Raw genomic sequence first — 12,300 nt, 5'->3', positions numbered from 1 at the left:
AATGGATTTAATTGCAATGATACTGATGAGTGTTTAATTTCACCATGTGACACAAATGCAACATGTAACAATACAGATGGAAGTTTTGAGTGCATTTGCAATACTGGTTACAATGGAAATGGATTTGATTGCAATGATACTGATGAGTGTTTAATTTCACCATGTGATACAAATGGTGAATGTAACAATACAGATGGACGTTTTGAGTGCACGTGCAACCTTGGTGCCATGGAAATGGATTTACTTGCAATGATACTGATGAGTGTTTAAGTTCAACATGTGACGAAAATGCAAAATGTAACAATACAAATGGAAGTTTTGAGTGTACTTGCAACCTTGGCTACTATGGAAATGGATTCAATTGCAATGATACTGATGAGTGTTTAAGTTCACCATGTGATACAAATGGTGAATGTAACAATACAGATGGAAGTTTTGAGTGCACGTGCAACCTTGGTTACCATGGAAATGGATTTAACTGCAATGATACTGATGAGTGTTTAATTTCACCATGTGATACAAATGCAACATGTAACAATACAGATGGAAGTTTTAAGTGTACTTGCAACCTTGGTTACCATGGAAATGGATTTAATTGCAATGATATCGATGAGTGTTTAATTTCACTATGTGACGCAAATGCAACATGTAACAATACAGATGGAAGTTTTGAGTGCACTTGTAATACTGGTTACCATGGAAATGGATTTAATTGCAATGATACTGATGAGTGCTTAAGTTCACCATGTGACACAAATGGTGAATGTAGCAATACAGATGGAAGTTTTGAGTGCATTTGCAATACTGGTTACAATGGAAATGGATTTGATTGCAATGATACTGATGAGTGTTTAATTTCACCATGTGATACAAATGGTGAATGTAACAATACAGATGGAAGTTTTGAGTGCACGTGCAACCTTGGTTACCATGGAAATGGATTTGATTGCAATGATACTGATGAGTGTTTAAGTTCACCATGTGACACAAATGGTGAATGTAACAATACAAATGGAAGTTTTGAGTGTACTTGTAATACTGGTTACCATGGAAATGGATTTAATTGCAATGATACTGATGAGTGTTTAATTTTACCATGTGACACAAATGCAACATGTAACAATACAGATGGAAGTTTTGAGTGCACTTGTAATACTGGTTACCATGGAAATGGATTTAATTGCAATGATACTGATGAGTGCTTAAGTTTACCATGTGACACAAATGGTAAATGTAACAATGCAGATGGAAGTTTTGAGTGTACTTGTAATACTGGTTACCATGGAAATGGATTTAATTGCAATGATACTGATGAGTGTTTAATTTCACCATGTGACACAAATGCAGAATGTAACAATACAGATGGAAGTTTTGAGTGCACTTGTAATACTGGTTACGATGGAAATGGATTTAATTGCAATGATACCAATGAGTGTTTAATTTCACCATGTGACACAAATGCAATATGTAACAATACAGATGGAAGTTTTGAGTGTACTTGCAACCTTGGTTACCATGGAAATGGATTTGATTGCAATGATACTGAGGAGTGTTTAAGTTCACCATGTGATACAAATGCAACATGTAACAATACAGATGGAAGTTTTGAGTGCACTTGTAATACTGGTTACCATGGAAATGGATTTAATTGCAATGATACTGATGAGTGTTTAAGTTCACCATGTGACACAAATGGTGAATGTCACAATACAGATGGAAGTTTTGAGTGCATTTGCAATACTGGTTACAATGGAAATGGATTTAATTGCAATGATACTGATGAGTGTTTAATTTCACCATGTGACACTAATGCAACATGTAACAATACAGATGGAAGTTTTGGGTGCACTTGTAATACTGGTTACAATGGAAATGGATTTAATTGCAATGATACTGTTAAGTGTTTAATTTCACCATGTAACACAAATGCAACATGTAACAATACAGATGGAAGTTTTAAGTGCACATGCAACCTTGGTTACCATGGAAATGGATTTAACTGCAATGATACTGATGAGTGTTTAATTTCACCATGTGATACAAATGGTGAATGTAACAATACAGATGGAAGTTTTGAGTGCAAGTGCAACCTTGGTTACCATGGAAATGGATTTAATTGCAATGATACCGATGAGTGTTTAATTTTACCATGTGACACAAATGCAATATGTAACAATACAGATGGAAGTTTTGAGTGCACTTGCAACCTTGGTTACCATGGAAATGGATTTAATTGCAATGATACCGATGAGTGTTTAATTTCATCATGTGACACAAATGCAATATGTAACAATACAGATGGAAGTTTTGAGTGTACTTGCAACCTTGGTTACCATGGAAATGGATTTAATTGCAATGATACCGATCAGTGTTTAATTTCACCATGTGACACAAATGCAATGTGTAACAATACGGATGGAAATTTTGAGTGCACTTGTAATACTGGTTACCATGGAAATGGATTTAACTGCAATGATACTGATGAGTGTTTAATTTCACCATGTGACACAAATGCAGAATGTAACAACACAGATGGAAGTTTTGAGTGTACTTGCAACCTTGGTTACCATGGAAATGGATTTAATTGCAATGATACCAATGAGTGTTTAATTTCACCATGTGACACAAATGGTAAATGTAACAATACAGATGGAAGTTTTGAGTGCACTTGTAACACTGGTTACCATGGAAATGGATTTAATTGCAATGATACTGATGAGTGTTTAAGTTCACCATGTGACACCAATGCAACATGTAACAATACAGATGGAAGTTTTGAGTGCACTTGCAATACTGGTTACCATGGAAATGGATTTAATTGCAATGATACTGATGAGTGTTTAATTTTACCATGTGACACAAATGGTAAATGTAACAATGCAGATGTAAGTTTTGAGTGTTCTTGTAATACTGGTTACCATGGAAATGGATTTAATTGCAATGATACTGATGAGTGTTTAAGTTCACAATGTGACACAGATGCAAAATGTAACAATACAGATGGAAGTTTTGAGTGTACATGCAACCTTGGTTACCATGGAAATGGATTTGATTGCAATGATACTGATGAGTGTTTAAGTTCAGCATGTGACACAAATGGTGAATGTAACAATACAAATGGAAGTTTTGAGTGTACTTGCAACCTTGGTTACCATGGAAATGGATTTAATTGCAATGATACTGATGAGTGTTTAATTTCACCATGTGACACAAATGCAACATGTAACAATACAGATGGAAGTTTTGAGTGCACTTGTAATACTGGTTACCATGGAAATGGATTTAATTGCAATGATACTGATGAGTGTTTAATTTCACCATGTGACACAAATGCAACGTGTAACAATACAGATGGAAGTTTTGAGTGCACTTGTAATGCTGGTTACAATGGAAATGGATTTAACTGCAATGATACTGATGAGTGTTTAATTTCACCATGTGATACAAATGGTGAATGTAACAATACAGATAGAAGTTTTGAGTGCCATTGTAATACTGGTTACCATGGAAATGGATTTAACTGCAATGATACTGATGAGTGTTTAATTTCACCATGTGATACAAATGGTGAATGTAACAATACAGATGGAAGTTTTGAGTGCCATTGTAATACTGGTTACCATGGAAATGGATTCAACTGCAATGATACTGATGAGTGTTTAAGTTCACAATGTGACACAGATGCAAAATGTAACAATACAGATGGAAGTTTTGAGTGTACATGCAACCTTGGTTACCATGGAAATGGATTTGATTGCAATGATACTGATGAGTGTTTAAGTCCACCATGTGACACTAATGCAACATGTAACAATACAGAAGGGAGTTTTGAGTGCACTTGTAATACTGGTTACCATGGAAATGGATTTGATTGCAATGATACTGATGAGTGTTTAATTTTACCATGTGACACAAATGCAACATGTAACAATACAAATGGAAGTTTTGAGTGCACATGCAACCTTGGTTACCATGGAAATGGATTTGATTGCAATGATACTGATGAGTGTTTAAGTTCACCATGTGACACAAATGGTGAATGTAACAATATAGATGGAAGTTTTGAGTGTACTTGTAATACTGGTTACCATGGAAATGGATTTAATTGCAATGATACTGATGAGTGTTTAATTTCACCATGTGACACAAATGCAACATGTAACAATACAGATGGAAGTTTTGAGTGCACTTGTAATACTGGTTACCATGGAAATGGATTTAATTGCAATGATACTGATGAGTGTTTAATTTCACCATGTGACACAAATGCAACATGTAACAATACAGATGGAAGTTTTGAGTGCATTTGCAATACTGGTTACAATGGAAATGGATTTGATTGCAATGATACTGATGAGTGTTTAATTTCACCATGTGATACAAATGGTGAATGTAACAATACAGATGGACGTTTTGAGTGCACGTGCAACCTTGGTGCCATGGAAATGGATTTACTTGCAATGATACTGATGAGTGTTTAAGTTCAACATGTGACGAAAATGCAAAATGTAACAATACAAATGGAAGTTTTGAGTGTACTTGCAACCTTGGCTACTATGGAAATGGATTCAATTGCAATGATACTGATGAGTGTTTAAGTTCACCATGTGATACAAATGGTGAATGTAACAATACAGATGGAAGTTTTGAGTGCACGTGCAACCTTGGTTACCATGGAAATGGATTTAACTGCAATGATACTGATGAGTGTTTAATTTCACCATGTGATACAAATGCAACATGTAACAATACAGATGGAAGTTTTAAGTGTACTTGCAACCTTGGTTACCATGGAAATGGATTTAATTGCAATGATATCGATGAGTGTTTAATTTCACTATGTGACGCAAATGCAACATGTAACAATACAGATGGAAGTTTTGAGTGCACTTGTAATACTGGTTACCATGGAAATGGATTTAATTGCAATGATACTGATGAGTGCTTAAGTTCACCATGTGACACAAATGGTGAATGTAGCAATACAGATGGAAGTTTTGAGTGCATTTGCAATACTGGTTACAATGGAAATGGATTTGATTGCAATGATACTGATGAGTGTTTAATTTCACCATGTGATACAAATGGTGAATGTAACAATACAGATGGAAGTTTTGAGTGCACGTGCAACCTTGGTTACCATGGAAATGGATTTGATTGCAATGATACTGATGAGTGTTTAAGTTCACCATGTGACACAAATGGTGAATGTAACAATACAAATGGAAGTTTTGAGTGTACTTGTAATACTGGTTACCATGGAAATGGATTTAACTGCAATGATACTGATGAGTGTTTAATTTCACCATGTGATACAAATGCAACATGTAACAATACAGATGGAAGTTTTAAGTGTACTTGCAACCTTGGTTACCATGGAAATGGATTTAATTGCAATGATATCGATGAGTGTTTAATTTCACTATGTGACGCAAATGCAACATGTAACAATACAGATGGAAGTTTTGAGTGCACTTGTAATACTGGTTACCATGGAAATGGATTTAATTGCAATGATACTGATGAGTGCTTAAGTTCACCATGTGACACAAATGGTGAATGTAGCAATACAGATGGAAGTTTTGAGTGCATTTGCAATACTGGTTACAATGGAAATGGATTTGATTGCAATGATACTGATGAGTGTTTAATTTCACCATGTGATACAAATGGTGAATGTAACAATACAGATGGAAGTTTTGAGTGCACGTGCAACCTTGGTTACCATGGAAATGGATTTGATTGCAATGATACTGATGAGTGTTTAAGTTCACCATGTGACACAAATGGTGAATGTAACAATACAAATGGAAGTTTTGAGTGTACTTGTAATACTGGTTACCATGGAAATGGATTTAATTGCAATGATACTGATGAGTGTTTAATTTTACCATGTGACACAAATGCAACATGTAACAATACAGATGGAAGTTTTGAGTGCACTTGTAATACTGGTTACCATGGAAATGGATTTAATTGCAATGATACTGATGAGTGCTTAAGTTTACCATGTGACACAAATGGTAAATGTAACAATGCAGATGGAAGTTTTGAGTGTACTTGTAATACTGGTTACCATGGAAATGGATTTAATTGCAATGATACTGATGAGTGTTTAATTTCACCATGTGACACAAATGCAGAATGTAACAATACAGATGGAAGTTTTGAGTGCACTTGTAATACTGGTTACGATGGAAATGGATTTAATTGCAATGATACCAATGAGTGTTTAATTTCACCATGTGACACAAATGCAATATGTAACAATACAGATGGAAGTTTTGAGTGTACTTGCAACCTTGGTTACCATGGAAATGGATTTGATTGCAATGATACTGAGGAGTGTTTAAGTTCACCATGTGATACAAATGCAACATGTAACAATACAGATGGAAGTTTTGAGTGCACTTGTAATACTGGTTACCATGGAAATGGATTTAATTGCAATGATACTGATGAGTGTTTAAGTTCACCATGTGACACAAATGGTGAATGTCACAATACAGATGGAAGTTTTGAGTGCATTTGCAATACTGGTTACAATGGAAATGGATTTAATTGCAATGATACTGATGAGTGTTTAATTTCACCATGTGACACTAATGCAACATGTAACAATACAGATGGAAGTTTTGGGTGCACTTGTAATACTGGTTACAATGGAAATGGATTTAATTGCAATGATACTGTTAAGTGTTTAATTTCACCATGTAACACAAATGCAACATGTAACAATACAGATGGAAGTTTTAAGTGCACATGCAACCTTGGTTACCATGGAAATGGATTTAACTGCAATGATACTGATGAGTGTTTAATTTCACCATGTGATACAAATGGTGAATGTAACAATACAGATGGAAGTTTTGAGTGCAAGTGCAACCTTGGTTACCATGGAAATGGATTTAATTGCAATGATACCGATGAGTGTTTAATTTTACCATGTGACACAAATGCAATATGTAACAATACAGATGGAAGTTTTGAGTGCACTTGCAACCTTGGTTACCATGGAAATGGATTTAATTGCAATGATACCGATGAGTGTTTAATTTCATCATGTGACACAAATGCAATATGTAACAATACAGATGGAAGTTTTGAGTGTACTTGCAACCTTGGTTACCATGGAAATGGATTTAATTGCAATGATACCGATCAGTGTTTAATTTCACCATGTGACACAAATGCAATGTGTAACAATACGGATGGAAATTTTGAGTGCACTTGTAATACTGGTTACCATGGAAATGGATTTAACTGCAATGATACTGATGAGTGTTTAATTTCACCATGTGACACAAATGCAGAATGTAACAACACAGATGGAAGTTTTGAGTGTACTTGCAACCTTGGTTACCATGGAAATGGATTTAATTGCAATGATACCAATGAGTGTTTAATTTCACCATGTGACACAAATGGTAAATGTAACAATACAGATGGAAGTTTTGAGTGCACTTGTAACACTGGTTACCATGGAAATGGATTTAATTGCAATGATACTGATGAGTGTTTAAGTTCACCATGTGACACCAATGCAACATGTAACAATACAGATGGAAGTTTTGAGTGCACTTGCAATACTGGTTACCATGGAAATGGATTTAATTGCAATGATACTGATGAGTGTTTAATTTTACCATGTGACACAAATGGTAAATGTAACAATGCAGATGTAAGTTTTGAGTGTACTTGTAATACTGGTTACCATGGAAATGGATTTAATTGCAATGATACTGATGAGTGTTTAATTTCACCATGTGACACAAATGCAGAATGTAACAATACAGATGGAAGTTTTGAGTGCACTTGTAATACTGGTTACCATGGAAATGGATTTATTTGCAATGATACTGATGAGTGTTTAATTTTACCATGTGACACAAATGCGGAATGTAACAATACAGATGGAAGTTTTGAGTGCACTTGTAACACTGGTTACCATGGAAATGGATTTGATTGCAATGATACTGATGAGTGTTTAATTTTATCATGTGACACAAATGCAACATGTAACAATACAGAAGGAAGTTTTGAGTGCACTTGTAATACTGGTTACCATGGAAATGGATTTACTTGCAATGATACTGATGAGTGTTCAATTTCACAATGTGACACAAATGCAACATGTAACAATACAGATGGAAGTTTTGAGTGCACTTGTAACACTGGTTACCATGGAAATGGATTTTATTGCAATGATACTGATGAGTGTTTAAGTTCACCATGTGACACTAATGCAACATGTAACAATACAGATGGAAGTTTTGAGTGCACTTGCAATACTGGCTACCATGGAAATGGATTTAATTGCAATGATACTGATGAGTGTTTAATTTTACCATGTGACACAAATGGTAAATGTAACAATGCAGATGGAAGTTTTGAGTGCACTTGTAATACTGTTTACCATGGAAATTGATTTGACTGCAATGATACTGATGAGTGTTTAATTTTACCATGTGACACAAATGGTGAATGTAACAATACAGATGGAAGTTTTGAGTGCACTTGTAATACTGGTTACCATGGAAATGGATTTAATTGCAATGATACTGATGAGTGTTTAATTTTACCATGTGACACAAATGCAGAATGTAACAATACAGATGGAAGTTTTGAGTGCACTTGTAACACTGGTTACCATGGAAATGGATTTGATTGCAATGATACTGATGAGTGTTTAATTTTATCATGTGACACAAATGCAACATGTAACAATACAGAAGGAAGTTTTGAGTGCACTTGTAATACTGGTTACCATGAAAATGGATTCAACTGCAATGATACTGATGAGTGTTTAATTTTACCATGTGACACAAATGGTGAATGTAACAATACAGATGGAAGTTTTAAGTGCACTTGTAGTACTGGTTACGATGGAAATGGATTTACTTGCAATGATACTGATGAGTGTTTAATTTCACAATGTGACACTAATGCAAAATGTAACAATACAGATGGAAGTTTTGAGTGCACATGCAACCTTGGTTACCATGGAAATGAATTTAATTGCAATGATACTGATGAGTGTTTAAGTTCACCATGTGACACAAATGGTGAATGTAACAATACAGATGGAAGTTTTGAGTGCACTTGTAATACTGGTTACCATGGAAATGGATTTAATTGCAATGATACTGATGAGTGTTTAAGTTCACCATGTGACACAAATGGTGAATGTAACAATACAGAAGGAAGTTTTGAGTGCACTTGTAATACTGGTTACCATGGAAATGGATTTAATTGCAATGATACTGATGAGTGTTTAAGTTCACCATGTGACACTAACGCAGAATGTAACAATTCAGAAGGAAGTTTTAAGTGCACTTGTAATACTGGTTACGATGGAAATGGATTTACTTGCAATGATACTGATGAGTGTTTAATTTCACCATGTGACACTAATGCAAAATGTAACAATACAGATGGAAGTTTTGAGTGCACATGCAACCTTGGTTACTATGGCAATGGATTTGACTGCAATGATACTGATGAATGTTTAAGTTTAGCATGTGACACAAATGGTGAATGTAACAATGCAGAAGGAAGTTTTGAGTGCACATGCGACCTTGGTTACCATGGGAATGGATTTAATTGCAGTGATACCGATGAATGTTTAATTTCACCATGTGACATAAATGCAGAATGTAACAATACGGATGGAAGTTTTGAGTGCACCTGTAATTCCGGTTACCATGGAAATGGCTTAGCTTGCAGTGATGTCAATGAATGTTTAAGTTCACCATGTGACACAAATGCAGAATGTAACAATACGGATGGAAGTTTTGAGTGCACCTGTAATTCCGGTTACCATGGAAATGGCTTAGCTTGCAGTGATGTCAATGAATGTTTAAGTTCACCATGTGACACAAATGCAGAATGTAACAATACGGATGGAAGTTTTGAGTGCACATGTAATGCTGGCTATAATGGAAATGGTAAATCATGCTCAGACATGGATGAGTGTAACATGGATTCTCCATTGCACAATTGTAGTTCCAACGCAAAATGCATCAACTGTGATGGAGGATTTAGTTGTGTATGTCACTATGGTTTCATCGGAAATGGTGTGTTTTGTGAAGATAGTTGTGATCGATCAGATAATTCTTGTGTTCAAAAGAAGATTTTACAAGGAATTATAGTAATTTCTTTGCTATCTGCAATTGCAACTATGAAAAAAGGTTGCACTGAAGAGTCCATGAATTTTCAAAAATGTTATAAACCATCACAATCTGTTAAACCGTGAATGTTATGTGTCACAGTTTGTCTTTCAGAGGTTCTGCCTATTTTGTGAATATTGTTGGTATGTTATGTGACAAAGTTTGCCTTTTTGATACAATATTGCAGAGTGCATGATTTTTGTAGTTCAATGGCTGTTAATGTAGTTTGTGTTCTACAAAATGGTGTTTTATACTAATGTATTTTGCAATATTTTTTTGGTAAATTAGATTTGGGAGATTTTTTTCAAATATCTTGCACTGTTGTATTAAATTGCATCAAGATACAAAAACTGCAACTATAAATATTTTCCTGAGCTTTTTACACATCAATTAATTGATATTCTCCTAAATTTAATTTACACATTAAATTGTGTAATACAAACTTTTGATCAAATGTGGACGTTTGTAAACACATGTCACAAAAATTGTGTGCAATAGCGATTTGTTTTTGCAATGAATATTTAAAAATGCTCAACATGAGGTTGGGTGTGGTGCATTTTTTTCTTCCTTTTATTCAAGCATTTCAGAGCCGCTTTGTGTTAGTTGTATCTAAGTCAGTGCTCTTCAAACCCTAGGGTGCACCAAAATGTGCATGGGGTGCACCACAAGCACCAGTACAAAAAGGTGCATCACAAACTTTTAATGAACCATTAATATTTGATTTTCAGGATATTACAAAAAAGATGTAGGTTTTGACTGATGTGTAAATGAACCTCTGTATTTTTGAAGAATGTAGATGTTAACGTATATCTACGTCAAAAGACGTTTTGCGCAGAGTGCGGATTGACGATAATTTATGTCAAAAGTTGCAGCCAAAATCGAACTCTCACCGACAGTGTGTAAAACTTCGGCAGGTCCGCTCCGTTTAATTGACATGATGATTTTTCTCATCGCTTTTTATCTCAGTTTACCTTTAAAGTAAACCGGGTGCATGAGTTCGTCACAACAACTTTAAGGGTTGACCAAACCAAAAAGGTTGAAGAGCACTGATCTAAAATAGGCTATTGCTTCCAGGCATAATGTATACCCAAGTATTGCTCATCCAGCAGTTTTATAAAATAAAAGCACTGATCTAAGTTATATAATGGCATTTTTCTGTTTCAAGTTGTACGAATCTGTAATTACCATAAAACAACAGTCCTATAAAATTGTGTAGCCTAGAGGTGTGTAATTTCCACAATGAGTTTGGCATGGCGAAAACGCATTCAACTGTCCACAATGAGTTTGGCATGGCGAAAACGCATTCAACCTTTAACTAATTAAGCATGGTATGATGCAACAAACTTTTACGGCCCATTTTTTGACTATTTCTGCACTGATTTGTATTTCTTTTGTAACCATGCATCTGGTAAAACGTTTCAAATAAACTTGGCTTAGGCCAGGGGTACTTTTGTGCTATTTTGATTTGCCATTTTCCTGTGAAACGGCGTCAAAATTTGCCGGGGCACTTATGTCATGCCCGAGCTATAACAATACAATAACAAAAAACCGCAATGCTGCTACGAAAAGAAAAGTTGAGTACGTTTGTGACGCATGCTAATATATGTCAAAAACCGCATACCGCAATTCCATCCCGTTTTCATTTAGCGAAAAACCGAAACCCTTGAAAATCTTTTTAGCGTTGCAACGTACCAGCAAACTATCGCACGCGAGGGAAAAACCGTCCCCGTAAAAATTCAAGTTTTAGCAAAAAAGTTCTATTTTTAGAGCTTGTTTACGATCGCCGTTCAGACAAATGAACTGCAGGCTTTTTCAACCTCTCGTTAGTCTACAGTTAATTGTAGGTAGATCGCATTTTGGTAATTTTCGCTGTAATTTTACACCCGTTCTTAGTTGCGGTATCACCTCCTAGGTCAGTGGTTCTCAAACTTTTTTTGTTGCGACGCCCCTGGCCAAGTTTTTCTGGACTTGCGACGCACCAGCAAATAAAAGTTAATGAGGAAACTTATTATTAAAGTCGGGTTTATTGATACAACAACAAAAAGCCACGAAACAAAACTTTTTTGCGACGCCCTTGGAAAATTGAAACGACGCACCAGGGCGTCGCGACGCACAGTTTGAGAACCACTGT

The 12,300-nt window shown here is 35.3% G+C and overlaps 1 protein-coding gene across 1 annotated transcript; it reads left to right on the top strand.

The window, feature by feature from the left end:
• The first annotated feature begins 76 nt into the window (after positions 1–76).
• On the top strand, positions 77–10,546 carry LOC145228242 (uncharacterized). The gene is made up of 8 exons (XM_080093237.1): positions 77–89; positions 208–1,202; positions 1,581–1,826; positions 2,580–2,840; positions 4,418–5,998; positions 6,377–7,647; positions 7,744–8,410; positions 8,813–10,546. The coding sequence occupies exons 1-8, from the start codon at positions 77–79 to the stop codon at positions 10,253–10,255; spliced, it is 6,477 nt and encodes a 2,158-aa protein (XP_079949363.1). The 3' UTR covers positions 10,256–10,546.
• The last annotated feature ends 1,754 nt before the right edge of the window (positions 10,547–12,300 follow it).

Source organism: Phallusia mammillata, chromosome 5, assembly GCF_965637545.1.
Source record: "Phallusia mammillata chromosome 5, kaPhaMamm4.hap1.1, whole genome shotgun sequence".
In the NCBI taxonomy this organism is placed as follows: Eukaryota; Metazoa; Chordata; class Ascidiacea; order Phlebobranchia; family Ascidiidae; genus Phallusia; species Phallusia mammillata.
Note: the sequence above shows the minus strand (reverse complement) of the source record. Positions and strands in the feature narration are given on the sequence as shown.

Coding starts and splice junctions, on each gene's coding strand:
- LOC145228242 (XM_080093237.1), top strand. Junction 1,203..1,580: donor GCAATGATACTGATGAGTGC/TTAAGTTTACCA, acceptor GATACAAATGCA/ACATGTAACAATACAGATGG. Junction 2,841..4,417: donor GCAATGATACTGATGAGTGT/TTAATTTTACCA, acceptor TGGACGTTTTGA/GTGCACGTGCAACCTTGGTG.